The sequence below is a fragment of the Neolamprologus brichardi genome, chromosome 9 (assembly GCF_056152115.1).
Source record: "Neolamprologus brichardi isolate AB-2024 chromosome 9, ASM5615211v1, whole genome shotgun sequence".
NCBI classification, from domain to species: Eukaryota; Metazoa; Chordata; class Actinopteri; order Cichliformes; family Cichlidae; genus Neolamprologus; species Neolamprologus brichardi.
In genome coordinates, this window is record NC_142112.1 from 38861683 (window position 1) to 38889028 (window position 27346).

Genomic DNA, 27346 nt, shown 5'->3' on the forward strand with positions numbered 1-27346 from the left:
TACCCACTAGTGAATGTGTCAGCAGCTGAAACTGTATTAATGGTGATTTAAAGAAATGTGTTACAAGTGAAGCAGGCGAGCTGCTTCACTTGTAACACACTGGCAGAAACCCCAAGTCAGTTAGGATGACTACCTGAACATTTGAATGTTTCCACTGGTCACTGAGGTGGTACGTTACAGGGATCCAGTCTGTTCATTTACAGGACTCTACTAGAGCTGCTTTGCATGACTCACAGTTGAAATAATCCTTCTTTGTCTGATGCAGGGCCTTGGTTCACCCCGTCAGTCGTGCAGGGGGTCGTCTGCTCTGCAAAAGTGCACTTTAATGTAAACTGTGCAGCAGTGCTGCAAACTAACCCAGACGAAATAAAAGCACAAAGCACAACAATTAATTTTCTCATCTGCCAAAAAACTGAAAGGTACCAATCTTTGCATCAACGAGGATTTTCAGAGTCCATCAGGAAGAAGAGGAAAGAACTGTTACCACAGCTGAGAGCGGCCAGAGACAGAGGTGATATTGCCGTCCTGTAATATGACAAATTAATTGTTAAACCGAGGTCACAGAATGGCGGAATTAATATTTAGACTTCAGCAATGTTGTCACCTGTAGCTGTTGAGATTCATCGGTCTGCTAACGTCTGACCCAATACTTATTCCCGGATTCTCCGGTAAAGATTTTTCAGTAGCTCATGTCAATATTTGTAGCCTTAAATATAAGATTCGGGAAATTCAGTCACTGTTGTCAACAAATACGATAAGTGTGCTGGCTATTTCCGAGACACATTTAGACACTGCCTTTGAGAATAATGAATTTGAAATAAACGGTTATAAGTTGTATAGGAAAGACAGAAACAGGCCTATACATTAATGATAGCAAAGCAAACTACGTATGGACTTAATGTTTGACGATCTGGAAATTGTGTGGGCTCAGCTACACCCGCTCTATGGCAGGCCTGTATTAGCAGGTTGCTGCTACAGACCCCCAAGTAGTAATATGTTGTATGTAGAACGAATCTGTGAAATGCTGGAAAGAGTAACTGAGGAAAACAAAGACATGTTCTTATTAGGAGACTTTAATATCAATTGGTCAGCTCCTTCTTGTCCTTTAAGGAAAAAGATAAGTTCATCAGCGTCGGCTTGTTGCCTGTCTCAGATCGTCAACATTCTCACCCGGGTCACGGTCAACGCAGGAGGTCATAGGTCATCATCATGTATTGATCACATATATACAAATGTTCCTGAGCATTGCTCAAATATTGTTTCTGTTCCAGTTGGTTATAGTGACCATAATCTTGTAGGTTTGACCAAGAAAATGAAACCACTGAAAACTGCACAAAAGATTATTTTTCACAGATCATGGAAAAATTTCAGTGCAGACAACGTAAAGGAAATTCACTGGACTGACATCTGCCTCGAGCGTCACCCTGATTATCTATGTTTATTGAAAACTTTTGCTACCTGGCTGACAAACATGCCCCCTTAAGGAGATGTACTGTTAAAAAGAACTTGGCTAGATAATGAACTTAAGGCTGCAATGTCAGAAAGAGATATAGCAAAAGTAAAAGCGCACAAGTCTGTCAGTCCACAAGAGTGGGCAAGATATTGCGAGTTAAGAAATCAAGTAACTAAATTGAATAGGCGCAAGAAGAGAGAATATTATCAACTTAAGCTCAAGGAGGCCAATAAGGACGGCAAGAAGGTGTGGAAAGTTTTAAAGAATATAATGGGTAGAGATCTTGCTCTGGTGGTGTCTCACATCTACACAGGTGGAATGTTTATAAGTAAAGCTAAGGCCAATTATTTTGTGAATTACTACAGCAATAAAATAACAAATTTAAAATCTAATATGAGCAGAGGCGATCCCACCTTATCACTTATACAGGATCTTATCATGAATAATGAGCAATGCCAATTTAAGTTTGAGGCAGTGAATGTGGAGATGGTAGAGCGCTTATTGATATCACTTCCTGTTGATACATCCTCCGGCTCTGATAACACAGACAGCAAACTGCTCAAAGTTGCAGCCAAGTTTGTGTCCCTTCCTATATGTCACATATCTAATAGATCTTTGGCATGCAGCTCATTTCCATTGCAGTGGAAAGAATCGAAAATAATTCCCATTCCTAAAAACAAGAATGACGTTTTTAATGGTGTCAATAGCAGACCGATTAGTCTGCTCCCCGTTCTAAGTAAAATTATGGAGAGGATCGTCTATGAACAAATCCAACATTACCTAACAGAAAATCAGTTACTCACTCAGTTTCAACATGCTTACAAACCTGCTTATTCCACCAGCTTAGCTCTCAGTCACGTGACAGATAACTGGTATAAATATCTAGATGATGGGAATTTGGCCGGGGTGGTATTTTTGGATTTTAGTGCTGCATTTGATTTTATAAATCATGATCTTTTGATAGATAAACTAAAATGTTATGGATTTTCACCAGCTGCTTTGTGCTGGATGGAAAGTTATTTGTCTGGAAGAAGGCAAAAGGTTTATTATAATGGTTATTTCTCAGAGGGCTGTGAAATGAACTGTGCTCTACCCCAAAGCAGCTGCCTCGCTCCACTTCACTATTCAGTCTTCACCAATGATTTGCCGTACGTCCTGGATAAATCTCATCTTGTAATGTATGCTGATGATTCCACCATGTTTTCAGCCAGCAGCTACTCTGAATTGACAAGCGTGTTACAACTAGATTTGCTGAACGTGTTTGACTGAATAAGTAAAAACAACATGATTTTAAACGTGTCTAAATCCAAATCCATGTTAATAGGAAGTAGAGGACGCTTAGTCAACAGCCCACAGCTAAACCTTTCCATAGCTGGGTCAGTATTAGAACAGGTCACCCAGATTAAATTACTTGGTGTGACCATAAACCACCACCTTTCATGGTCTCAGCACATCAACTCTGTTATTAAGAAAATGGGACAGGGCATAGCTATAGCTAGGAAATGCTCCTTTTATATTACTTCTTCAATTATGAAAGATGTCATTAATGCACTAGTATTATCTCATCTAGAGTACTGCTCAATCATTTGGTCAGCAGCTAATAAAACAGATCTGAACTTCAGTTAGTCCAGAACAAGGCGGCCGGATTAGTGTTAAGGTGTTCATATCATACAGATATCAATAAATTACATGATAAACTTTCTTGGCTTTCTGTACAAGCTAAATTATACTATGGCTTACTTGTATTTTTAAAGAAAGCAATACTGGTAAACACACCACACTTTTTTATGCTCAGTTGCAGCATCCAGATGAAATACATAATCATGCTACACGATTCTCAACTAACCACAATTTAGTAACTCCTCGAGTTAAAAGTAACTTTTTGAAAAACTCTGTTATATTTAGAGCATCTTCTCAGTGGAATAAGCTGCCTTATGCAATTAGAGAATTGGCTTCTATTCATAATTTTAAAAAGCCTAATTCTAAAAACCTATTTAGGCAGTTTTTAATTTATTTGTAAATGTTGTAAGAGGGTAACGTCACTTGTAATGGAAATTGTGTATTTTGTTTGAGTGTTTTTTATAATTTTTAATATTTACATGCTTATATTTTCAGAATTGTAAAACCTTATTGTGGATGTAAGAGCCACATTATGTGGATATTTTGCATCCAACTCATTGTGTAACATTTTATTCCGTGGTATTTGATGGTTTGGGCCCCAGGAAGACTAGCAACCACTGTTGTGGAAGCTAATGGGGTTCCTTATAAATAAACAAATAAACAAACAATGTCAGGAGCTCCCGCAGTTCAGCGTCAAACACAGGCCAAATCAATCATTAATATGATTTTCATGATCATCTTGTTTGTCTCAATGTTTTTATGATTCAAAGAAACATCCAGCAGCTGTGAGATCGGCTGTATTGATTGAAAATGAAGTGTTTACAGCCCCAAAGCCTCTGAATGAGCTGCAGATGTGTTTCAAACTCCTGTAACAAAAGAAATACCGGCTAACTTTGTCCACACACTGTTTCTGCTCTGCAGGTTTCACAGATGAAGATGAAAATAGTGGAGGAGACGAGGGTGGAGGAGATTGGGTTGGACTTTCATTAATAGTTTGTCTGTTAGTTTGGGCTGTTTGTTGTTCCTGCTGCTTCTGCTGTCGTCATAATTACCTGCAAGGAACTAAAGCCATTATAGCAGCATCCTCCTGAAAACAACATCTGCTCTGCTTTTCCACAAGAATGAAGATGCAGAGGGCTGGACTTAGGCTTTAGGATCTGAGCTCAGATAACATCAGGAGTTTAAAGCATCATTTGAATCTTCTTCTGCACAAAATGGCTCAGTCGAGTGCTGCCAACTCCAAGAGGTTTTAAGAGGATCGGGTGATGGAGATCTATAAAGTAGGAGTAACATTATATAGCTGATATGTCAAAATTCTATAGTATGGTATACGATATGGTACAGCCCTGCTGTGAAGATCAAATGTGTGACAGGTGCTGCAAAGAAGTCGGGAGAGAAATGCTGCAGAAAAGTCTCTTTAGTTTTTGAGCAAATATAAAGCCCATCCATTTCACCTTTAAGGCAGGTAGTATGTTGGTTTTTCTAATGTTGATAAACTGACCCTCCATCCATCCACTTTTGCTGATCCTTTTCAGGCTTGCGGGGGCGCTGGAGCCTAACCCAGCTGTCTTAGAGCGAGACAGACTGGGACCTGTCCAGTACGCTGTCCCCACTAAGTGCATGTCCTTGAAACAGTGGAATAAAAACTAAAGCAATGAAAAATAAAGATCCTCATCATCAACATTACTACTGAAATGTGAACTAGCAGGTACAGCCGAGCTCATAGAAACAACATCTTTGTCATCTGTAACAGTTTTGGATTTTTGGACATGTTAAACAACTTTTAAAGGTTTTTCACAAGGATGCTGAACATTAAATGCAGGATGCCACAGACATCCATTTTAGCCAACAATCTGCCATCTTCACCTCCAGTTTTCAAATAAAATGGAGAAGTTGTGACATCAGCAGGAAACAGAGATCAGCTAGAAACATGCAGACAGTTCAAGCAGGCTGCTGTTCAAGTGGAGGCTGCTATGAATCCTGCTTCTGTTTATATTTCCTGTTGAACAGAAACTTGACCAGAAACTGACAGACCGACTTTCAGACTAGCAGATCCATCCTCCTTCCCTCCATCCTCTGTGTGTCCTCCTGTCTGACCTGCAGGTGAGAAACAGGTGTGAGGTGTCAGCTGTCAGGTAGGTGATGAGTGAAGAACAGAATCCATTTCCTCTTCAAACTGCTGTCAGACATGAGCTGTGTCCCAATTCGTTGGCCCACGTAGACCGAGAAGGCCAGAAGTGCAAGGCTGTGAAATGGGACGGTCTAGCCTTCAGATTTGCGTCGCCGCTGTCTCGGTGCAGTTGAATAAACTTGGCCGTCTGCTCCTTGCTATCTAAAATATAACAGGACACTGGAGTAAACTCTCGACCGTCTCACACTTCTGTTTAATCAGTTTTCTGTTTAACGTTTATTCAGCTGTGTGAAAATCCCGGAGGAACCCACCCGATGGATTAATAAAGTTTTATTTAATCTAATAATCGAATAACTTTGATCTCAGCCAAACCGATTTACTCCGGAACAAATAAAACACCGAAAAAAGGCAAACAATTACATTTTTAAGTTATCCGAGTGACTTATCATGTTTGACCTGAGTAGTGAAAGAGTGGGGGTCTGAAAGCGATGAAGCCGGCAATGTCTATATGGGCAACTGACTGCACTCAGACCAAAGGGGGCTGAATAATTACGCACAGCCCGCTTTGCAGTTACTTATTTGTACAAAATGTTTGGAATTATGTATGATTTTGGTTCCACTTCTCACGTGTACACCACTTTGTGTTGGTCTTTCATGTTTGTGGCTGTAATGTGACAAAATGTGGAAACTTCAAGGGGGCCGAATACTTTTGCAAGCCACTGTATTTCCCCTTCTGTAATGTCAAAAAGAAACTGGCCCTTTGTTTCATTACTTTTAGGAATGCAAACTAATCAAAAGATTTTGGAGCCCCATGTCTCAAGAACTAAGTAATATTTTTAAGAATCGGGTCCAAAGGGACCCCGGATATTTTCTTCTCGGCCTCATGTTGGGCTCCTTTACTGGGAGACGGGGGCAGCAAAGATCCTGATATTTTTAGAGCAGCTGAAACAATCAAAGTTCTCCAAACTAAGATCAGAGTTCCTGCTTCCTGTTTGAGTCACATCAACAGTGACTGTTTACCTGAACATGAATCACCTGGGCTCATTCCTCATGTTTAATAAGCAACATTAGTTACTGCGTTACACTCTTTATACAAACTCATCATTTCCTGTGTCTGTTTCACATTAAAAGACCTCTGTCTGATGCTTTTATTGTGAAATATTTGCAAGAAGCCTTCATGTTATGATTCATTGTCACAGCCATAAACGTCATACATGGTTATAATAACCTTGTTATATTCACTGACACACAGATGAGTTACCTTTCACACCAGCATCACAGAGCACAGTGTTACCTCTACGGTTGTTTCTCGCACCACCGCTTACTGAGACATAACTGTCCCATAATGCAGTGCGTGTCCTGGATGGATTAAAGAAGACCACACAGAAGGTTAAAAAACTACAAATCACAAGCTAAAAACTACAAGTCCCAGCATCCTGTGTGTTTGGGAGGAGCAGTGAAAGTAAAAGTGATGAGTGTTAGCTGAGCTTGTCTTCAGAGCAGGAGGAGGACGGTGGAGCTGAGGCAGGGTGAGTGTTAACACCACATTGTTGTAGTTTCGCTGTCAGAGTCTCTGAGTGTGTTTGTTTGTGTGGACTGTAGACGGAAGAAGAAGAGTCACAGTGAGCTCTGTAGCTGTGATTGGCTCAATAATCACCTTTAATGAACTGAACACAGAGAGAGAGCTGAAAGAGAGCCCACAGAGTGCTGACGTGCACTGTTCAGTTTTACTTCTGTTTTTTTGGTCATGTGAGTCTTGAGCTGCTGCTTTTTGTCCTTTGCTGTAGAAACTGCGCTTTTATATTTGGATTAATATTTGAATATGAATGTGTATAAGAAAATATTTTTAAATAAGGATTATGAGTTTGAAGTTGACTATAATTCAGTTTGCATCATTTGTGTCTGGCGCTATGTTGAAGCCTTTAGGATGATTTGACTTCAGTCACAGAAAGTCTGAATAAAGGAGAAGTCACTGTGGATCGTCAAAGTAAGAACTCATATGGTGAAGTACGAGATAATACTTTTGTAGTCCACCTTGAAAATGTTGTTTGCTGTTACACTACAGCAGACCCCCACCTTTACTTTATAAACAACCACACATGTGAAAAATTAAATATTTTAAACTGCTTTTGTTTGGGTCTTTTGACCCAGCATTTTCAGTTTCATGCCTTTTTGTATTATTATGTTCTAGTTTGTATAGTTTAAGCTTCAGTTTGTTCTGTTTGAGTTCTCTGTTTCCCTATTTAGTTCTTGTCCATTTAGGCTCCTCCCATGTCGGTGTCATCCCCACTATGTTGGTTAGTTTTATGTCTTCAGTGTGCAAGTCTGTCATGTCCTCTGTGGTTAAGTAAAAAACGATGTGGGCTTCATAGATAATTGGCAAACCTTCTGGAGGAAACCTGGTCTTGTTAGGAGAGACGGCATCCATCCCACTTTTGGATGGAGCAGCTCTTATTTCTAGAAATATGGACAAATTTATTAAATCCCCCAAAATATGACTATACAGAGCTGGGACCAGGAAGCAGAGTTGCAGTCTTACACGCCTCTCTGCAGCTTCTCTCCTCCTGCTACCTCCCCAAAAACCCATCTCCACAGAGACTGTGTCAGCTTCCAAAAAGACAAAAAACAAACTAAAAACCAGCAACAAACAACTTAAACATAAACAATTACAAAGAAAGAACAATACAGTATCCACATCTGAACCAAAGAGTAAAACAGTGAAATGTGGATTATTAAATATTAGGTCTCTCTCCTCCAAGTCTGTTAGTACATGACTTAATAATTGATCAACAAATTGATTTACTCTGCCTTACAGAAACCTGGTTGCAGCAGGATGATTATGTTAGTTTAAATGAATCAACACCCCCGAGTCATTCTAACTACGAGAAACCTCGAAGCACAGGCCGAGGGGGAGGTGTGGCAGCAATCTTTCACACCAGCCTATTAATCAACCAAAGACCCAGACAGGCTTTTAATTCATTTGAAAGCCTGATGCTTAGCCTCGTCCACCCCAGCTGTGAAACTCAGAAACCAGTCTTACTTGTTATCATCTATCGTCCACCTGGGCCTTACACAGAGTTTCTGTCTGATTTCTCAGACTTTTTATCTAATTTAGTTCTGAGCTCAGATAAAATAATTATTGTGGGTGATTTTAACATCCATGTAGATGCTAAAGATGACAGCCTCAACATAGCATTTAATCTGTTATTAGACTCAATTGGCTTTTTAACTCAATGATCAGACAGGAGAGGGTTTTCAGGAAACACTGTTAAATGTTCAGTTTCTATGCCATATGTTAAAACAAGATCTAGAGTGTGATTAAAGTGGTGGGTGGGTTCTTTTAGATTTTGAGAGAAACCAATTGAGTTGTGTCCACAGTGTGAAACTAATATGTCCTGGTTGAATTCCTGTTGGATTTACATCAGAGATTAAACATGAACACAAGTGTTAGATCATGTGAGGTCGGTTGTCCTCGTCCATCTGTGTGATAAGAAACATCCTCATAGTTTGAAGCACTGAGACCTCAGAAGGGTCTGTAGGATCAGATTAATCTGCTAAACAGGAAGACTCTAGGTCAGAGGTCAAAGGGCAGTAGTTTTGTCAAAGGAACGTGATAGATGTTATTCTTACATTTAATCAGGATAGAAAAGTGTTCAGAGTCAGTAGGGGAAGTCAGGTTTCTCTAATCCCTGATAGGGATCATGTGACCTGGTTTCTAGTTTCCATGACAGTTCAGAAATCAGCCGAGTGAAGAAAGCAAGTGTAACTCAGTTACTTCTGTTAATGTGAACTCACTGAGTGTTTGCGCTTTACCTCTCAGACTGACTGAAGGATGATGATGGAGGAAGAGGAGGACAGAGCAGAGTCTGCTGGATCCAGCTGTTTGTCTGTGAAGAGTGACCAGTCCAAAGGTCAACCTCCAGGCTCCAGGAGTGGATCAACAAAGTAAGAGACTGAACTTGTTCATTTGAAATGAACAATCCTTAATTCTTCTGTGAAAGTAGAATCAGTTATTGCTGGTTTAGGTCCCGCAAGCCTTGGGCGAAAATAAATAAATAAATAAAAGCCAACAAAGTTTTAAATGTTATAGGCATAACCTTCCCTTTAAGAAGGTACCTTGATGGTTAATGGTTTGAAAAGAGAGAGAGAGAAAAAAGAACGTTTGGACACTGCTAGTGTAATGCACAAGTTTTTGGCACACTTCCACACAAACGCAAAGCAGGAGATGAAGCATCGCCAAATATGTTTCCAAACCACCTTCCTTCCAATCCAAAGCATATCTTCCCTTTGGCTTCACCTGCACAAGTACCAAGGTAGGTCTCTGCGACAGAACTTGTTTGCTGCGTCGGGAGCAGTGCTGGGCTCTCCAAATCACGGATAAACAGGATCCCACATTCTTGATTTTCAGTTCACAAACACTTGTTGTAATGACTAACTACTCCTGACATGTTGGAGATGTTAGCTCTTTATACAGTAAAGTTACAGCGGGATACAAATAACATCAGGCTGATCCTGCCACGATTTGTTCCCCCAGTTAAAATCACAGACAAACAGGATCCCACAGCTGTTTATGTTTTTAAACCCATTTTGCACAGAGAGGCACTTTTTGAAAAATGTATTGATAGCAATGTTGAATATTATTACACAGGAAAAAAACAACTACATGTAAAATAATCACACCGTGACGCCTCTGCCTTTGTAAATGGAGGGACAGTAACTGCGTGTAAAACCTGCAGATAGTCAGATTAACAGTAACAGTATTTTTCTCTATTTGCAATTCATCTCATGTAAACAATAACGTGGCGCACAGCATGATGTGAAAAAAGCACATACTTTTGATGTTGCGTGACGAACTCTGTATTCCTCGTCCACACGTAAACGCGAAAAAGGAGTTTTTCAAAAATCTCCGTTTTCGGTGATTCAAAACTACGTTTAGGTGGACGAAACAGCTGCGTTTTCAAAAATACCCGTGTAGGTGTGGATGTAGCGTAAAAGAGTTAGTAGTTTATTTTATTACTACCTGTAATTTATTGAAGATTACTTGTATTTGCTTAATTGTTTACTAAATGTTTGAGGTGTGAAATAAACCGCAATGGAGCAAAATTTGGGTGTGTGTGGTTGGATGTCTTTGTGCGTGGGGGGGGGGGGGGGGGGGGGGACATTTTTCTTGTAAAACAAAGGGGGGCCTAGCAAAAAAAAAGCTTGGGAACCACTGAACTACAAGTTCACTGAACCAAACACGCTCTCTCCTGACTGATGACACTCTGCAGTCCTGCATGAATATTAAAGTGACTTAGAGCACTGATATAGAAAAGCTCTGCAGTGATGTTCAGAAACACAAATCGCACTAAAAAGTGAGATTTAATGAATATCTGTATATTTGTGATCCTGAGATGATGTAGTGTTATTTCATGCTCCGGGCTGGATGGCTGATTGCTGCCTGCTGCTTGATGAAAAAACAGAAGATGAAAGCACAATGAAATGACTGAAGTCATAATTACAGACAAATAATTTTCATGATTATGCCAAGGGTTGTGTGAAGCAGGCAGGGTTAGAGGACCTAAAATGCAGACACATAGGCAAAATAAGCTAGTCAATACAATGAGACAGAAAGCCAAACTAAACACACTGAACACAGGATGCAACACTGTCAAAATAAAACAGGAAGTATGCAAAACACACACAAACGCTAACTGCCTAAGTACAGGTAACAGCGGGAGTGACAGAGACACCACTGGGGAACAAGGGAATGAACATAGAGACAAGACTATCCATGGGACATGGAACACCGGGGAGGCAAGAAAACAGAAATCTAAAGACAAGATAAGAAAACTAAGACGACCCAAGAACATCAACAGAGGGACGAGAATGAAAGAAAAAAGAGGGGCAAGAGAGCAACACACAGAGACATGACTGGGGGAACAGACAGAAAAACATGAAGACAAGAAGACAAGACTGACCTAATAGGGGAGGACACGCAAAGGCGAGACCAGGCATGAACGGGACCAGAGACCAGACAACCTAAACCAGAAATAAACCTAACAGGAGCAAGTTACAAGGAAAGCAATGAATAAACAACACTCAAAAAACCATAAACACAAAACACTGAGTTAATGACGCAGGTATCCTAACACTTTATTATTTTTATTTAAAAATTATTGGGCCACTGCTACATTTAATTCTTTGAAAGTTGCTATGTTTTATTTATTTCACACCACAAGGTGTAAATTCAAATAGACAAAATGATGTGTCATTTAAATGTAGGCCTGCACATGCCAGCATTGTTTTCCTCTTCTTCGGAGGGGAGCTCTTTTGATTTTGATGGTTACCTCAGGAGAATTTATGCTAGCTGAGTGCTCTTTTATAAATACATCTATTTATTTATTTTAGAGCTGCATGAACAGCTTCCATCAGATAACTCATCAGAAACTCATGTGATCTGAATTGTGTTTCCAGAGGTCAGAGGTCACAGTCTTCAGTATCTAGCTGTGTGTCTATGAGGAGTGACTGGTCCAAACATTCGTCTCCAAACTTCAGTAATGAACCTGGACCAACACTGAACTTCAATCATGGACCTGAGATGACAGTGTAAGAGATCTGCAGATGACTCATTTACTGTGTGTTTGAACATTTGTAAACTCTTTGAGACGTTCTGATCATCCAGGTAAGAAATCCCAGAAAGCTCATTCAAGACGTTTCCCAGCTTTCTGTAGAATTTTCTGTGTTCCTGGGTAAATGTGACCTAAAACAAAGTTAGTCAAACCCAAACAAGTAAATAAACATAATCAAACTGGAAAATGGTCTACACATCACATAAGTGAGGGTAAATGTGTGTTATGTGTGTTTATCCTTTTTTTCCATGGTATTTTTGAGCTCATTTCCAGCTTTCAATCATCCACTCAGTTTTTGTAGGTGCTTTTAAGTCTTAACTATATCTTAAAATTTAAGATATAGTTAATAAATAAAGTGTTAAAAGTACTGGTCATGCGTACCTCAGTGACTTTATCACAACGAGTTGGAAATGACTTCAAATTCTCTGAAGTGGCTTTTTGGTGGTGTTGGGTTTTTTATGATAGAGAAGGTAAATATGCTCAAATTATAAATTTTTTCAATTCATTATCAAATGGTTAGAATTTCAAATAGTTTTATATGGCACCGTGGACCTCCGTCTCTCTGGCTCAGAGACAAAGGCTACTACACTAAGGCAGCAAACAGTTTTATTGCATGTGGTAAAAACAGAATGTTAACACGATTGGGCAGACGTTAAAAGGTAATTGTGTAATATGAAATGTGGGTATATGAGCCTTAAGGGTAAAATATAAATACTAACAATTCACTCCTTTTACACCTTTTCAAGATGTAAACCCACAATCCAGCTGAAAGCCTCATGTCTGTCCTTTGTATCTTTCACAGGTGTGATACTCAATCACAATGGACTTTTTCTTTTAAACCTTTTTCAGTGGTCCCAAGAAAGTGTCACTCTTTAAATAATAGATACTGGTACTTACAGGTCATCAGCCTAGCTCATCAAAACAGTGCGGCAGCCAAAGTAACCGGAAATGTCTGATGACACAACTGTTACATAGTGAAAGTCAACAAAAAACCTTTAATCCCCGGAAATCTCAGATATCTGTGTCCTCCTTCCTTTTCTTTGATCTCATCCTCACTTTCCAGGTCCTCCAACATACTCCAACAATGGACATCTGAGGCTGTGTATTTAAGAATGAAAGTACAACACACAATACCAAACACTGTACACACACCTCCCGTCTCCACCAGCAGCATGTCTAAAACCACCCTCAGTGACATAAACAGTCAAAAAATTATTCAAACAGACTTGCAATGGTATTTTCAGATTAAGATAACTGATTTGATACTATAGTGGATGATGTGGTCCACATTTAGGGGTTATCCAAGAGGATGAATTTAGACCCACTTACAATTTAATTAGGTAACACATATTCATTAGACAAATGTTGTAGAACTTCAGTAACACCAGTTTGTATCAAAATCTTTATTAAATCAAGATCAAAATTCAGAAATCATCTTAACCGAGCTATTACCCGAGATATGCTTAATCAGTGTTCTATTACTGTCCCTGGAAGCATTAATCTTACCATCAAACAGGTTCCTCACCCCATCTGATGCAGGCAATCCAAAAGTCTTTTCCTCCACAGAACCACAATAGGTTAACAGTGAAAGGACTATCTGAGAGGCATTAAACCAATTCATAGTGTTTATTATGTTATTACCATGCAGACAGCAACAGTTTGGCCGAATCTATGACACAGTCATTTTACTATAATGTGCAAACCCCAAGATATGAATGATTAAGGTAAAAAGAAATATGACAATATCAGACCGAATAAATAGGCTTATTAAGCTGATTAAATTACTTTCATTCACTGTACCACATCAAAATACACAAAATCAGGTCATTTATTATTCAGGAATTGCAATTTACTTCTTTTAAAATAAAATCACAGATCTTTGGTTTCAAAAACAAAAAACAAATGAAACAAAACAAACAAATGAAAATAGGATTTCGGCATTTCCTGCAGACCAGTTTTAAGTATAATTAATGTTCAGTGAGAGGGATATTGCTTGAATCACTGTTCTAGAATTTTACTTTCACACATTTGCAAGCTGATAAATTGCAAATGAAGCAAAACAGCAGGAGCATGTTCTTTGAAGGTTCTTCCAGCTGCCATGATGATCCTTTTTTGTTTTATAATTGATGTGTGGCTGCATCAAAATGTTGGAGTCTTAGTTTTTTCTTGAAAATGCCTGTTTTTTGTGTTGTCCAGTCTTCCTTCTCATTCGGCTCTTGATGGAGACGGTCGCATCTTTCCCCCTCTACTTCCCTTCCCTTTCCTGCTTAGCTTCTCATGTCTTGTGTCTAGTCTCATCTAACTCTACCCCTCAGAGAGTCTTTCAGTCTTGTTCTCTAAAACCTAAAGAATTATGGATTAGATCAACTGGTCCCTTAATGAAATTGACACCCTCCTCTTGACGAAAAGCTTGATTCGGAAGAGCCCGACTGTCCTTCGGAGTTGTTTGTTGCCAGATACTCGATGGTCAGTTGCGTCATGCAACACTCTCGACAGAGGTCAGTGAATAACATCTACCAATTGGGAACCACGATAACAGAGTTCTGGCTGATCGGAGCTGGCTTGGACTTGGCTTATCGAAGAACAAGAAATGGCTACAGCTGTTCAAAACGATGGGCAGGGCTGTGAGTACTCAGACTGTGTTTATTGAACACAATAGATGATAAGATCTTTGAGAAGCTCATGGCTCTGCAACAGGAATTGAGAGATCTGGTGACCAGTGACGGACATTTTAGACCAACTGTAAAAATTGGACGCAGTTGTTTGCACTAAACCCAAACAGCCACCATCTTCACTCATGTGGCTTTCCCACTGTTGTCATTTGGAGGCCTGCCAAGGTCGAAGCTGACCGGAATAACAAAATTCTTCCCTGATAACAGGAGTGTTGTTGGAACTCTCTGTCCCTCCTTCAAGACCACCTGTCTCCACTGGAGTCTGTTGACCTTTGCTTAACCAGGCGTGTTGACATTTTCTCTCAGCTGAGCATGGGATACACATGCACACATATGCGCTCTTTGAGCGCAAGATTGATAACATCATGGAGAAGCTCACGGCTCTCCAACAGGAGATTGAGAGACCAGTGTCGGACTGCTAGAACAGCTTTGAAATTCAGATGAGTTGTTTGCACTAAAGTAAAAACCACCATCACTTCATGCGGCTACCACTTCGGCGCCAGCTGCGGTCTCAAGGCTGGAGCTGAACAAAAACACCCTGATAACGACTGTGTTTAGACTGTTCTTCCCATTCCATGCAAGGCCACCTGGGTTGGCTGGAAGACTGTTTACTTAGTCTGGCAGGGCGAAGGACACTGTCTCAGCTGAACTCTGGACACACACACACACATACACACACACACACACACACACATATACACATGCAGATATACACTCACCCCCTCTCCCCTTCCAAATGCCTTCGACGCTTATTCCCTCCCGATGCAAACGGTGGATCAAAGGGGACCAGCGCATAGGCTGCAGGCCCGGATGCACTGTCTACACTGGCTGTCTCTCACCTTTTACTCATCCCTGTTGCTTGTCATGTGTTTCTATGGTGTATTAAGAGTTTTTCATGTGACCAACCTTTGACTTTCAAAGTAAAGGAACTGATGTCTGTAATCACTTTGATTTCAGTGGGAAGTGTCTCCCACAGAAGGCAAGCCTTATGGAAAATACTGACTGTCCAAATTTAGATCTACGATATTATATCTTGCAGTTGCCTTTCACCATGCTCCTAGTAATACGATTACTATCTTGCCTGTGGATGTATCTATTAAGACACTCTGGGGCCAGCCTATTTATTTGAAAAGTAATTTAAGAAAACACAAATGATTAAAACTCTTAAAAACTAAGTAAATAACATATATATATATATATATATATATATATACACAGTGGGGCAAAAAAGTATTTAGTCAGCCACCGACTGTGCAAGTTCCCCCACTTAAAATGATGACAGAGGTCAGTAATTTGCACCAGAGGTACACTTCAACTGTGAGAGACAGAATGTGAAAAAAAAATCCATGAATTCACATGGTAGGATTTGTAAAGAATTTATTTGTAAATCAGGATGGAAAATAAGTATTTGGTCAATAACAAAAATACAACTCAATACTTTGTAACATAACCTTTGTTGGCAATAACAGAGGTCAAACGTTTACTATAGGTCTTTACCAGGTTTGCACACACAGTAGCTGGTATTTTGGCCCATTCCTCCATGCAGATCTTCTCAAGAGCAGTGATGTTTTGGGGCTGTCGCCGAGCAACACGGACTTTCAACTCCCGCCACAGATTTTCTATGGGGTTGAGGTCTGGAGACTGGCTAGGCCACTCCAGGACTTTCAAATGCTTCTTACGGAGCCACTCCTTTGTTGCCCGGGCGGTGTGTTTTGGATCATTGTCATGTTGGAAGACCCAGCCTCGTTTCATCTTCAAAGTTCTCACTGATGGAAGGAGGTTTTGGCTCAAAATCTCACGATACTTGGCCCCATTCATTCTGTCCTTAACACGGATCAGTCGTCCTGTCCCCTTGGCAGAAAAACAGCCCCATAGCATGATGTTTCCACCCCCATGCTTCACAGTAGGTATGGTGTTCTTGGGATGCAACTCAGTATTCTTCTTCCTCCAAACACGACGAGTTGAGTTTATACCAAAAAGTTCTACTTTGGTTTCATCTGACCACATGACATTCTCCCAATCCTCTGCTGTATCATCCATGTCCTCTCTGGCAAACTTCAGATGGGCCTGGACATGCACTGGCTTCAGCAGCGGAACACGTCTGGCACTGGGATTTGATTCCCTGCCGTTGTAGTGTGTTACTGATGGTGACCTTTGTTACTTTGGTCCCAGCTCTCTGCAGGTCATTCACCAGGTCCCCCCGTGTGGTTCTGGGATCTTTGCTCACCGTTCTCATGATCATTTTGACCCCACGGGATGAGATCTTGCGTGGAGCCCCAGATCGAGGGAGATTATCAGTGGTCTTGTATGTCTTCCATTTTCTGATGATTGCTCCCACAGTTGATTTTTTCACACCAAGCTGCTTGCCTATTGTAGATTCACTCTTCCCAGTCTGGTGCAGGTCTACAATTCTTTTCTTGGTGTCCTTCGAAAGCTCTTTGGTCTTGGCCATGGCGGAGTTTGGAGTCTGACTGGTTGAGGCTGTGGACAGGTGTCTTTTATACAGATGATGAGGTCAAACAGGTGCCATTCATACAGGTAACGAGTGGGGGACAGAAAAGCTTCTTACAGAAGACGTTACAGGTCTGTGAGAGCCAGGGATTTTCCTTGCTTGAGGTGACCAAATACTTATTTTCCACCCTAAATTTACAAATAAATTCTTTACAAATCCTATCATGTGAATTCATGGATTTTTTTTTCACATTCTGTCTCTCACAGTTGAAGTGTACCTCTGGTGCAAATTACTGACCTCTGTCATCATTTTAAGTGGGGGAACTTGCACGATCGGTGGCTGACTAAATACTTTTTTGCCCCACTGTATATATGTATAAAAAAGAATAATAAAAAAAATACACATGACATATAAATAAGCTTATGCTTCTTCCTGCTCCTTTTTGAACATGAAAGTTATTTGTAGTTGTGGTTGCTCGTTTTCCTTTTGTTTTGCTTTGTTTATTTTTCTCTTTTAATTCTATGTTGTTGTACTTTTTTAACATGTTCAAAATAAAGATTCAATCAAATCAAAATTATACAGGGTGGGCCATTTATATGGATACACCGTAATAACATGGGAATGGTTGGTGATATTAAAGTCCTGTTTGTGGCACATTGGTATATGTGAGGGGGCAAAGTCTTCAAGATGGGTGGCGACCATTTAGAAGTCAGCCATCTTGGATACAACTTTTGTCTTTTCAATAGGAAGAGGGCCACGTGACACATCAAAATTATTGGTAATGTCACAAGAAAAACAATGGTGTGCTTGGTTTCAACGTAACTTTATTCTTTCATGAGTTATTTACAAGTTTCTGACCACTTATAAAATGTGTTCAATGTGCTGCCCATTGTTTTGGATTGTCAATGCAACCCTCTTCTCCCACTCTTCACACACTGATAGCAACACCGCAGGAGAAACGCCAGCACAGGCATCCAGTATCTGTAGTTTCAGGTGCTGCACATCTCACACCATAGACAATTGCCTTCAGTGTCAATATAGTCTAAATATGAAGTCCACTCTTTTTTAAAATATTTAATAAACTCTTCATCTTTAAGCAGTGATGTATTAAATCTCCAGTTTTTACTTTGCGTAATGTTCTTCTTGTGCATTAGTGTTAAAGATACAGGAGCATGATTGCTGACAGCTATAGGGTGAATCTCAGTGTCTGAAATGTCGCTCAGCAGTGAGCTGCTGACCAAAAAATAATCCAGACGAGAGTAGGAGTGATGAACATGTGAGGAAAAAGTATATTCCTTACTGGTGGGGTGAAGGGAGCGCCATGCATCGCAAAGGCCAAAGTCGCTTATATACTGTTTGATTATATTTGCGGACTGTGTTGAGCCTATCCATTTCTTCATTTAGTCCAAGGTTGAGGTCGCCTCCAAGAACAAGTGTGCCATCTAAGTGTTCAGAGAGTGCACTTAAAAAAATGTGAAAGAATGAGGGATCATCAACATTTGGACCGTATATACTTACAATACATAGCTTTTTATCAAGTATAGATTGTTTAATAATTAGGAATCTACCCTCTGGATCTATAACTGTGTCTAGTACTGTACAATTTACATTTTCATGTATTAAAATTGCTACCTCCCTCTATCTAGAATTATAACAGGCTGCAAACATATTAGGAAACTCAGGTGTTTTAAGTTCTTTTAAAACTGTTACGAGCCTGTGAGTCTCTTGTAATAAAGCAACATCTGCCTGTAGTTTTCTAAGCTAATAGAACATTTTGGTCTAAAACCAAACTGCAATGGATGGAGTTAATAAAGGCTGAAAATAAAGGCTTTCATTCATTCATGCATTGATTCATTCATAAGTTTATTTCATCAGTACTTGTTCTCCTCCATCCTCCCTCCATTATATTTGCTGTTGATGCTGTTTTGCTATTTGCTGTTTAATTTCATCTGAAATATCTGGCCTCCTTGCAGTGTTTGCCTCCCATAGCTTAGTTGCCCTCTTTAGAATAGAATAGAATAGAATAGAATAGAATAGAAAACCTTTATTATCCCACGGATGAGAAATTTTGTTGCTCTTACAGCAAGGGAAAATAAAATATAAAAAGCAGACAAAGGGTGGTCCTATAAACATACGCAACTGAAGTTCATATATACAGGTATATACAGGTAACAATGTACAGAATATGTATAGAAAAAATTGAAAAAAATGTATGGAGATATTTATAAAATATACAGTAATCAAACAAGCTAGTGAGTAAGATGACCAAAGGAATGTTAAGCTGCATCATAGAGTCTGACAGCTGCTGGTAAGAATGACCTGCGGTAGTGCTCCTCAGTGGGTGTAAAATTATACTGCTGAATGAGCTACTCAGTGCTCATACAGTCTCTTGCAGGTGTTGGGAGGTGTTGTCCATGATGGATGTTAGCTTAGACAGACAACATCCTCTTCTCCCCAACCTGCTCAATGGACTTCAGCAGACACTCCAGGACAGAGCTGGCCCTCCTGACCAGTTTGTTGAGTTTCCCCATGTCCCTCTCTGTCATTCCATCACTCCAGCAGACCCCAGCATAGCAAATAGCAGACGCCACCACAGTGTCGTAAAATGTCCTTAGGAGTGTCCTGTTCACCCTGAAGTATCTCAGCAGCCGTAGCAGGTGGAGACGACTTAGACCCTTTTTGTAAAGTGCATTTGTGTTTGTGGACCAGTCCAGTTTGTTATTGAGGTGAACACCCAGGTATTTGTACTCCTCCACCGTTTCAATGGTCAAACCCTGGATGATCACTGGTGTAATGGGGGGTGGCATCTTGCTGAAGTCAATCACCAGCTCCTTCGTCTTGCTGGCATTGATGCAAAGATGGTTCTGTTCACACCAGCTGACGAAGTCATTGATGACCCCCCTGTATTCCAGTTCATTTCCCTCCAACACCAGGGCAATGGCGGTGTCGTCTGAGACCTTCTGGAGATGGCAAGTGTCCGTGTTATAACTGAAGTCCGTCATGTACAGGGTGAAGAGGAAAGGGGCGAGTACTGTTCCTTGTGGGGCCCCCATGCTACAGACTACCACCTCAGACACACAGTCCCGCAGCCTCACATACTGGGGTCTCCTGGTGAGGTAGTCAATAATCCATAAGGACAGCTGATGGTCCATTCCTGCTCCCTGCATCTTCCCCCTTAGCACTGAGGGTTTGATTGCATTGAAGACACTGGAGAAATAATAAAACATGACTCTCACAGTGCACCTGGCGCTCTCCAGATGAGAGAAGGCCCGATGCAGCAGGTAGGCAAACTGCAGCGGGTCTAGATCTCTCCCGACTAATGGGTGAAGGTGGTGTAGTATGATCCACTCCATGGTCTTCATCAGCTGTGAAGTCAGGGCAACAGGTCTGAAGTGGTTTGGCTCCTTGGGGTGCGTTGTCTTTGGGACTGGCACCAAGCAGGAGGTCTTCCACAGAATGGGGGCCCTCTCCAGGCTGAGACTGAGGTTAAAGATGTATGTGATAACCTGACAGGGTTGATCTGCACAGTCACTCAAAAGTCTGGAGCTGATTCCATCGGGACCCGTGGCCGTCCTGGTTTTCATCTTCCTCAGCTGACTTTGCACCTGGTCAGTTGTGATGGAGAGGCTGCAGTGTAGGGTGTGGGTGGGTGGCTCCTGATGACTGGTGTAGGGGGAGGAGGCAGTAGAGTTGTAGAAGGAAAAGGAAAAGGGGGGCAGGTGAGGTGCATTTGATATCCCCGGGGCTATGGGGAGTTGCAGAGAGGTGTGAAGGAGGTTTGAAGAGCTCTGGTGGATCGGGGAGGGAAGGGCTACTGAATCAAACCTGTTAAAAACTGATTCAATCTGTTAGCCCAAACCTGGTCTCCAGACTCTGGACCCCCTTCGGTCACAGTGCTCCGTCCAGTGATGGTGTTCAGTCCTCTCCACTAGTGATGGGATTTCTGGCTCTTTTTAGAGAACCAGCTCTTTTGGCTCGGCTCACTAAAAAGAACCGGCTCTTGAGGTTGTTTTGTTGCTTTAATTAATTTATTATTAACAACAATATAAAATTATACACAAAAGGAATTACTAATGTAAAAAAAAACTGTGGTTTTATTTATATATAAATATATACATAAATAAATAAATAAATATATACGGTGGCCCCTTGAGACAAAGCATGTACAAACTCCAGAACACATTTCTAGCATTAACTGAACCTCCAAAACAGAGCTACCTAGATCACTTAAATTACAGAATTTAAAGCATATGTGTGTTGTTTGTGTATTTATACACAAGCACTCATATATATTCAAATAATTAAAAAAAATGTTCATTTACCTGTTACTACCACACACCAAATCCAGTCGTTGGTACTAGGTAACAAAAGCTCAACACTGCGCCCAGCATCCTGGAGCACTTCTGTTGTGTTTTTACGTGCTTCGGGGTTTGTACGTGCTTTGTCTCTAGGGGCCACTGTAAATATACTTTTATTTATTCACTTCACATAAAATGTAATAAATAAATCATATAATACAAAAAACAACTATTCACATGTCAACTTTTAACTATTTAAATTTTCAGCTTTTTCCTTTAAAAATTTTAAAGTGAAACAACACAAAACACTGCAAACCACAACACAATCAAATATAAATTAAAATATGAAAACAAAAAGAAGATGCACATTCTCTGTCATATGGGCCTGCATGAATAAACTTTCTGAATCCTTTATCATCTACAATTGAAAATAGTTGTGGATGATTACTATACCTTTCTAATGTGACGTTGTTGTCCCTGGCTCTCATTCTCTCTCTCCCTCCTGCTCTGTTCCTGTGCTACTGAGTGTAACTACCGCCCCTCCCCCCTCTGCCCAGCACACGACCGACACAACACTACTACTTAGTAATTGACTTGGTTAGTTGAAGCTTTAGCCCTCTTAATGCTCTTAAATCTTTAATTCCTGGATAGGTGGCTAAGGTGCTGCAAAAGTCTATTTCTAATTGACTGAAGTGGTCGCTGTCCCGCACTCTGGGTCCAATGCCTCCATCCAACCCGTGGTCACATCAGCTCCAATGCACGACAGCAGTGCACAAATGTCTCCAACAGGAGTGTTTCTCCAGTTGTGTTGTGTTCCAGAGCTGAAATCCAAGCTGAAGCTCCTCCTGTCAGAGGTGGGAGTTAGGTGACTAGGCCTTTCATGTCAAGATGGCCAAATGGCATGTACACAGATGATGCAAGTCATAGTGGCATCTGGATTAATAATGTTTTTCTGATTCTGATACTCTGGGAGGAAATGTATCTGAGCTTGTTCCATCTGTGTCTGAGATCTTGTAAAATATTCTTGTGGTAGAGTAACTCCGTTATCTTTTAAAACTCCACTCCTCACATCCATGGGTGGGGCTCATGGTGCTCAAGAGTTGTGCCTTCATTTTGGAAGTGAACCTGCTGACAAAGAAGGATATAAAAGTGGAGCCATATGTTTGGTATCTGCTGATCCAGCCTCAGTTGCCTTGAGACTCTGGCTTTGTGTTGGATGATTCTCTTGCCTTTAACCACTGTTTGACACATTGTTGTTATTGTCACCAGAACATCTCTCTTTTTATTCATGTCAGATTTCCTTGAACACCAAGCCTTTCTTCCTCCTTCTTCCCATGCAGCACGTCGCTTATTGTATCCTTCATTTGCTTTTTGATGTAGAGTTATTATTGCATCATTTGTTTGGAGTGGTGCCTCTGGATCCTCCCTTCATATTAAAAGAGAGGAAAACCAAAGCCCACATGCAAGTGAAGGAGACTGTAAAGTGGAGAGCATTATGTGGCCTGTTGTGGAAAATCTGGATGTCGGACTATTCAATTCAATTCAATTCAATTCAATTCAATTCAATTCAATTCAATTCAATTCAATTCAATTTTATTTATGTAGCGCCAAATCACAACAAAAGTTGCTTCAAGGCGCTTCATAGATACAGAGAAAAACCCAACAATCATATGACTATGAGAAAGCACTTTGGCGACAATGGGAAGGAAAAACTCCCTTTTAACAGGAAGAAACCTCCAGCAGAACCAGGCTCAGGGAGGGGTGGGGCCATCTGCTGTGATTGGTTGGGGTGAGAGAAGGAAGACAGGATAAAGACATGCTGTGGAAGAGAGACAGAGGTTAATAACAGATATGATTCAATGCAGAGAGGTCATAGTGATTTAGAAAGATGACCGGAAAGGAAAAACTCAATGCATCGTGGGAATCCCTGGCAGCCTATGTCTATTGCAGCATAACTAAGGGAGGATTCAGGATCACCTGGTCCAGCCCTAACTATATGCTTTAGCAAAAAGGAAAGTTTGAAGCCTAATCTTGAAAGTAGAGATAGTGTCTGTCTCCTGAATCCAAACTGGAAGCTGGTTCCACAGAAGAGGGGCCTGAAAACTGAAGGCTCTGCCTCCCATTCTACTTTTAAATACTCTAGAAACAACAAGTAAGCCTGATGTGCGAGAGCGAAGTGCTCTAATAGGGTGATATGGTACTACAAGGTCATTAAGATAAGATGGGGCCTGATTATTTAAGACCTTGTATGTGAGGTGCAGGATTTTGAATCCTGGATTTAACAGGAAGCCAATGAAGGGAAGCCAAAACAGGAGAAATATGGTCTCTCTTTCTAGTCCCTGTCAGGACTCTTGCTGCAGCATTTTGGATTAGCTGAAGGCTTTTCAGGGAGTTTTTAGGACTTCCTGATAATAATGAATTACAGTCGTCCAGCCTGGAAGTAATAAATGCATAAACTAGTTTTTCAGCGTCACTCTGAGACAGGATATTTCTAATTTTAGAGATGTTGCACAAATGGAAGAAAGCAGTCTTACATATTTGTTTAATATGTGCGTTGAAGGACATGTCCTGGTCAGTAGCCAACTACTGATCCTTGGTCTGGTGACTCAAACAGGCTGATAAGGAGACTGACAGAGAAAGTAGACGGTATATCCTCAGTTTAAAATAAACTCATTGTTACAGCACGAAAGATCCCTTTAACCTGATTTTTAGTTTTAATGTGCTTATTTTCCTCTGGGTTATTGATTCTTTCTCTAGTCAGCTAATATAAACCCGTGTAAGTCTATTAGCCACAACCAACCAACCACATGATGCCACATTCTGTACTGACAGAAGATGGCACTAAACATGTTTTAAAAACTTTAACTTTAAGGACTTTTTTCTCAAATCCATCTTCACAGACAGAGTTATATCTCTGTCAGTTTTTGAGAGCACAGCTCAGTGGTATATATGAGCCTTTATGTCTATTGCATTTCATGTCCCCTTTAATGATTTTTATCTTATTCTATTGATTTTAAAAAGTGCCTAAAAGTAATTAGTGGTCATTTTCGGCCTCTGACTTTTTATTAGCACTGTTCATGTGTGGCATGTCTTTCATCTCAGTCTTTAAAACGAAATGTAAAAATGTAGCTATCCTCTATGGGCTCACGGTTTGCCAGATACCAAAACTTTATAAAATAATCATTTTGAGGCTAACTTTGATCTTTAAGTGGGTACATGTAGCTTAGTATCAGTTGTTGTTGTATCAGTTTTGTAGTGAGTTATCAGAATCAAGGCAGCAGCAGACTGATGACTAACCTTGTGTTGTGGATGGATCATCTCAGGTGTTCTCCTGACTGAAGTTTAGTCTGTTTCCTGCCATGACTGCATTTGTCTCTGCCCATCAGAAACTCTCGCATTAAGTTTTATTGAAGGGAAAAAAGCGTTCATCTGCCATCTGCACTCTGCGCTCTGCTAATGTGTTTATATAATTCTAGCAATAGCTCTGTAGCTAACCGTTAGGTAGCACAGCATTCACGCAATGGTCATGAAGTGATTGCAGAACCGTAAGTTTTAGTTTATCAGAAATCCCTCAGTCAGAACATTTTATATCATCTTTAGATGGAAACTAGTGAGATAACTTCCTGCTAACTTCTCATTACTGTCATGGGCTGTGTGCAGCATGCAGGAATGGACAACCCAAAATAAAAACTCAAAGGCAGAACTAAACTCAAAAAACAGCTTTATTGTTGGACAAATAAATACTGGAACTAAACTGCGTGGGGCTAGAAACTAATGTACAGGCAGAACACACAGCAAAGAAAGAGGCAGAACAGAAAAAGGATAGAGGGAGATGCAGACATAAATACACTCGTGGGCAAACGAGGGAACAAACCACAGAAGGGAACACAGCTGAACATGATCTAACTGACAAGGGAAAGCAAAACTAAACACACCGAACATGGAACACAAGACTGTCACAGTAAAACAGTAACGGTGAAACACTGACTGACACAAGCTTGACCATAAGACATGGAACACACAGACATGAACATAACAGAATGAGGAGACAAGATGGAACACAAGGAGAGAAACACAGAAACAGGTAGGGGAGACAAAGAGGGTGAGAAAACACAAGAGAGCGGGAGCGACATGAAGGGCTGGGGAAATATGGATAAACATGAGAGACAGGGGAGGCATGGAATGAACACAAGGAGGGGAACATGGGCACATAAAAGGGGAACAAGACACAAAAACACACACATAAACACCGAACATACAGAGAGGGACACAGAGGACGAAGACACAGGGGGAACCTAATAGACAAGAACTAAACAGGCACACCTAGAAAATTCAAAATATAGAGTAAACTCACGACAAACTAAATAAACTTTAAACATAAACCACACTGTTAAAAAAAACATCTTAAAAAAACGGTAATATTCGGGACTCTGGGGCGCCAAAATACTACCGTAAAATAACAGAAAATAACTTCCTCATGAAAATACGGTTATTTTCAGTAATGAAAATAGAGTTTGTTGCGCTAATTTTACATGGGATTCTGCCTTTTCCAAGTGCTTTTAGACATTAAATTAGGAACATTTTAACGTGATCAAACAATGACATTACCTATAAACAAGGCCAATGTGGCAATATGAATCATAATACGTAAATGTAGAGAAATATACAGTTAAATTAAATAATAATGGATTGCATGCCCTGGGACAGACTGACAGAGGCGAGGCCACCATATCGCACCATCGGCCCCTCTGGCAATCACCAGTAGGCGGTAGGTGAAGAGTCTTGACCACAGACACAACGACCGAGAGTGTCCGAGCCGGGGCTCGAACCGGCAACCTTCTGATCACAAGGCGAACTGCCAACTTTTGAGCCACGATCGCCCTAAATAGCAATGATAATAATACTTATGTGATGTAACACAAACCTATAGGAATCATGTTATATACTTTTCCATAGCATTACATTTGAATTCAACAGTTTGATCTTTCAAATAACGGACAGATATTTGTGAAATCATGATACATTTCTGAATGTATTTTAACAATCTAAATATGCATAAGTACAGACAGATACATTTAATAACCATGAAAATTATGTTTTATTACATTACAGTGATTTAACGTTAATTTACATTTGAAATGTGAAATCACAGTCTATTTACGTAACTTTAATGATAGAAGAACAGAACAAAACTGTAAAATGCAGTAAAATACTTTTATATTAGGATTTTTTCCTACAGTGCAGCCATACCCGCGACCTTGTGGTTGTTAGTTCACATTCATTGGCCGATGCATCATGTTATTATGTGTCCCAACATCCAATGGCATGTCACATTGTTTTCATGGCCACACCCTCACCCCAGGTGCAGAGGCCTATTTCTGTTCAGGAATGTTGTGAATACTTTGAGATTCATATTAATTGCAATTCCATCCATCCATCCATCCATCCATTCGCTTCCGCTTATCCTTTTCAGGGTCGCGGGGGGCGCTGGAGCCTATCCCAGCTGTCATAGGGCGAGAGGCGGGGTACACCCTGGACAGGTCGCCAGTCTGTCGCAGGGCCAACACACAGGGACAGACAACCATTCACGCTCACATTCACTCGCACATTCACACCTAGTGGCAATTTGGATTTTCCAATTAACCTATCCCCACAAGCTGCATGTCTTTGGACGGTGGGAGGAAGCCGGAGTACCCGGAGAGAACCCACGCAAACATGGGGAGAACATGCAAACTCCACACAGAAAGACCCCGGCCTGATGTTGGAATTGAACTCAGGACCTTCTTGCTGTGCGGCAACAGTGCTAACCACCGTGCCACCGTGCTGCCTAATTGCAATTCCTACCTCTATATTTATTTTTTTAAATATATAATTAGCACAGCGTGATGTTTTATATGGGTTTTTTTTATTCATATTAATTATATTTTCACTTGTTACCTCTGAATTATTGAATCAGACCTAGATGACATGAAATTTTCAGCAAAATGAAAATTCAAATATTCCTTTAATTATTGATTATTCTTATTAATTTTTGATTATTTTATATATTTTCCATAGTATTACATTTGAATTTAACAGATCATTCTCTCACATAACAGACAAATATTTG

General features: G+C 40.5%; 3 protein-coding genes across 5 annotated transcripts in view; all 3 read left to right on the plus strand.

Annotated features, from left to right (window-relative positions):
• The window catches only part of LOC148101642 (protein NLRC3-like), a 148407-nt gene that overhangs the window by 60127 nt on the left and 60934 nt on the right, over window positions 1-27346 (plus strand). The window lies entirely within an intron of this gene.
• LOC148101643 (ribonuclease inhibitor) overlaps window positions 1-27346 on the plus strand; it is an 84350-nt gene that overhangs the window by 23148 nt on the left and 33856 nt on the right. The window lies entirely within an intron of this gene.
• Window positions 9037-27346, plus strand: part of LOC102794321 (NLR family CARD domain-containing protein 3-like) — a 47479-nt gene continuing 29169 nt past the window's right edge. Inside the window, exons 1-3 of one of the 2 annotated variants that reach the window (XM_087846577.1) lie at window positions 9040-9149; window positions 11661-11758; window positions 23402-23413. In XM_087846577.1, coding sequence (XP_087702703.1) covers window positions 9040-9149; window positions 11661-11758; window positions 23402-23413 — 220 coding nt within the window. Of the gene's footprint in view, window positions 9150-11660; window positions 11759-23401; window positions 23414-27346 lie in introns of both variants that reach the window. The other variant, XM_087846576.1, reaches the window with a different exon arrangement.